Below are 1,535 nucleotides of genomic sequence, written 5' to 3'. Positions count from 1 at the left end.
CACACACACACACACACACAAATCCGCATTTCAGCAGGAGTCCACGAGGTGGGTAAAGCGCCAAGACTGACCGAGACGGCATCCAACCCCCCATCCGAATGACCGGAAAGTACGTTAAGTTGATTTGTAGAAAATGAGCAATACAGCATTTCTTACACACACGAACATCTCCTCGGTCACTCTGATACCCCTTTAGAATCCCAGAGTTATCAGGGTTGGGATGTGGTCACATCCACCCTCTCCTCCAGAGCCACCCAAATTTGAATTCCTCTTATGGCACCTCGGCCGAGTGGCCCCGCCACCCCTCCTGGCATACCTCTAGTCCTAAGGAAACCCACTTCACCCCAAGACGGCCCAGGCTGCCTCGGGATAGCTCGGAACACAGGAAGCCCCTCCTCCTCCATGGGTCCCAATTCCTTCCCTTCTCCCCACCGCTGAGCATGCATGCGACCCTCCTCCCCCAACGACTCACCTCCCCGGCTCCAGAAGAGGGTGACAGACTCGGCTCTCTCCATCCTAGCGGTGTAGATGACCAAGACGCCACATCCAGCAAATCCTCATGCGAGGGAGAAATGTGTTGTGGGCCTGCACTGTGGGCAGGGCACCGAGGGGTTCCACACTGTTCCAAGCTCCGTCCCCAGGGTCCTCAGTGTGGTACCTAGGGACTCTTCCTGAACCCCGTTTCCCTGCACCCCAGCTAGGTCAGTTTGGCCCCGTCGGTCACATGCTCTGTTGCCTGTGAAGTGGTCCCCAGGCCGCGCAGCCCAGGGAAAGCAATGCTGGATTCGACAAGTGAGGTTCCTCTCTCTACTTTCCCACTTCCTTCTGCCCCCCACCTCCTGCCCACGGCCACACTGTTTCAGTGGGTCCCGTCACGGCAGACCAGTGAGGGGTGCTGTCTGCGAGCTGGTCTTGTCTTTCTCTAGGGAAGGTTCTCAGCCAGAGGCCCAAGTCAGAGCCCCACAGAGGGCTGACCTCCCGTTCGGCCCAGCCGCTGTCCTGCAGCGAGGGGAAGTGAGCAGGAACTGGCTGTCTGAGTCAGCGCCCCTGCTCTATTGTCACTGTGTGGGCCCCTTCCTTCCCAGAGGAGAGACGTGCACAGAGATAGGCCTTGTTTTTTGCAAGTCTCTCTTGCACACACACACTTTCTCTCTTGGCCCGGAACGAGCCTGTGCACCACGGCTGAATACAATTCGATTCGGTTTCCCCAGCTCTTAGTGAGTGCCTACTGTGGCACAGGATCACGCCTACGGCACGCACAGGTCATCTCCCAGCATCCTCACTAGCGGCGCGGGAGCTAATGATGGCGACGCCCAAGAACAGGGGAGAAAGCCGGGGCTCAGAGAGGGAAAGAGGCTTTTCCAACATCCAGCAGCCAGAGGATAGTGAGATTCGGCGTCCAACCTTGCTCTCCATGGCATCAGTGGAGAATCCCGCCGGCCTTCTTCACTGCTTCCCCCACCTCCACCCTGCCAGCATACTGCAGATTCTAGCAAAGTCTATCCCCCAGGGCACAAGGCATGAGAGAATCGTTG

At 57.9% G+C, this 1,535-nt stretch overlaps 1 protein-coding gene across 2 annotated transcripts in view; it reads right to left on the bottom strand.

Moving 5' to 3' along the window:
• The window catches only part of NHSL2 (NHS like 2), a 79,181-nt gene extending 78,198 nt beyond the window's left edge, over positions 1-983 (bottom strand). For both annotated transcript variants that reach the window (XM_040630946.1, XM_040630953.1), the window contains exon 1: positions 473-983. In XM_040630946.1, coding sequence (XP_040486880.1) covers positions 473-515 — 43 coding nt within the window. In that variant the 5' untranslated portion in view covers positions 516-983. The remainder of the gene's footprint in view (positions 1-472) is intronic.
• Positions 984-1,535: the final 552 nt, after the last annotated feature.

The sequence above is a fragment of the Ursus maritimus genome (assembly GCF_017311325.1).
Source record: "Ursus maritimus isolate PB19 chromosome X unlocalized genomic scaffold, ASM1731132v1 scaffold_X1, whole genome shotgun sequence".
Lineage (NCBI taxonomy): Eukaryota > Metazoa > Chordata > Mammalia > Carnivora > Ursidae > Ursus > Ursus maritimus.
This window is presented reverse-complemented; position numbering and strand designations above follow the sequence as displayed.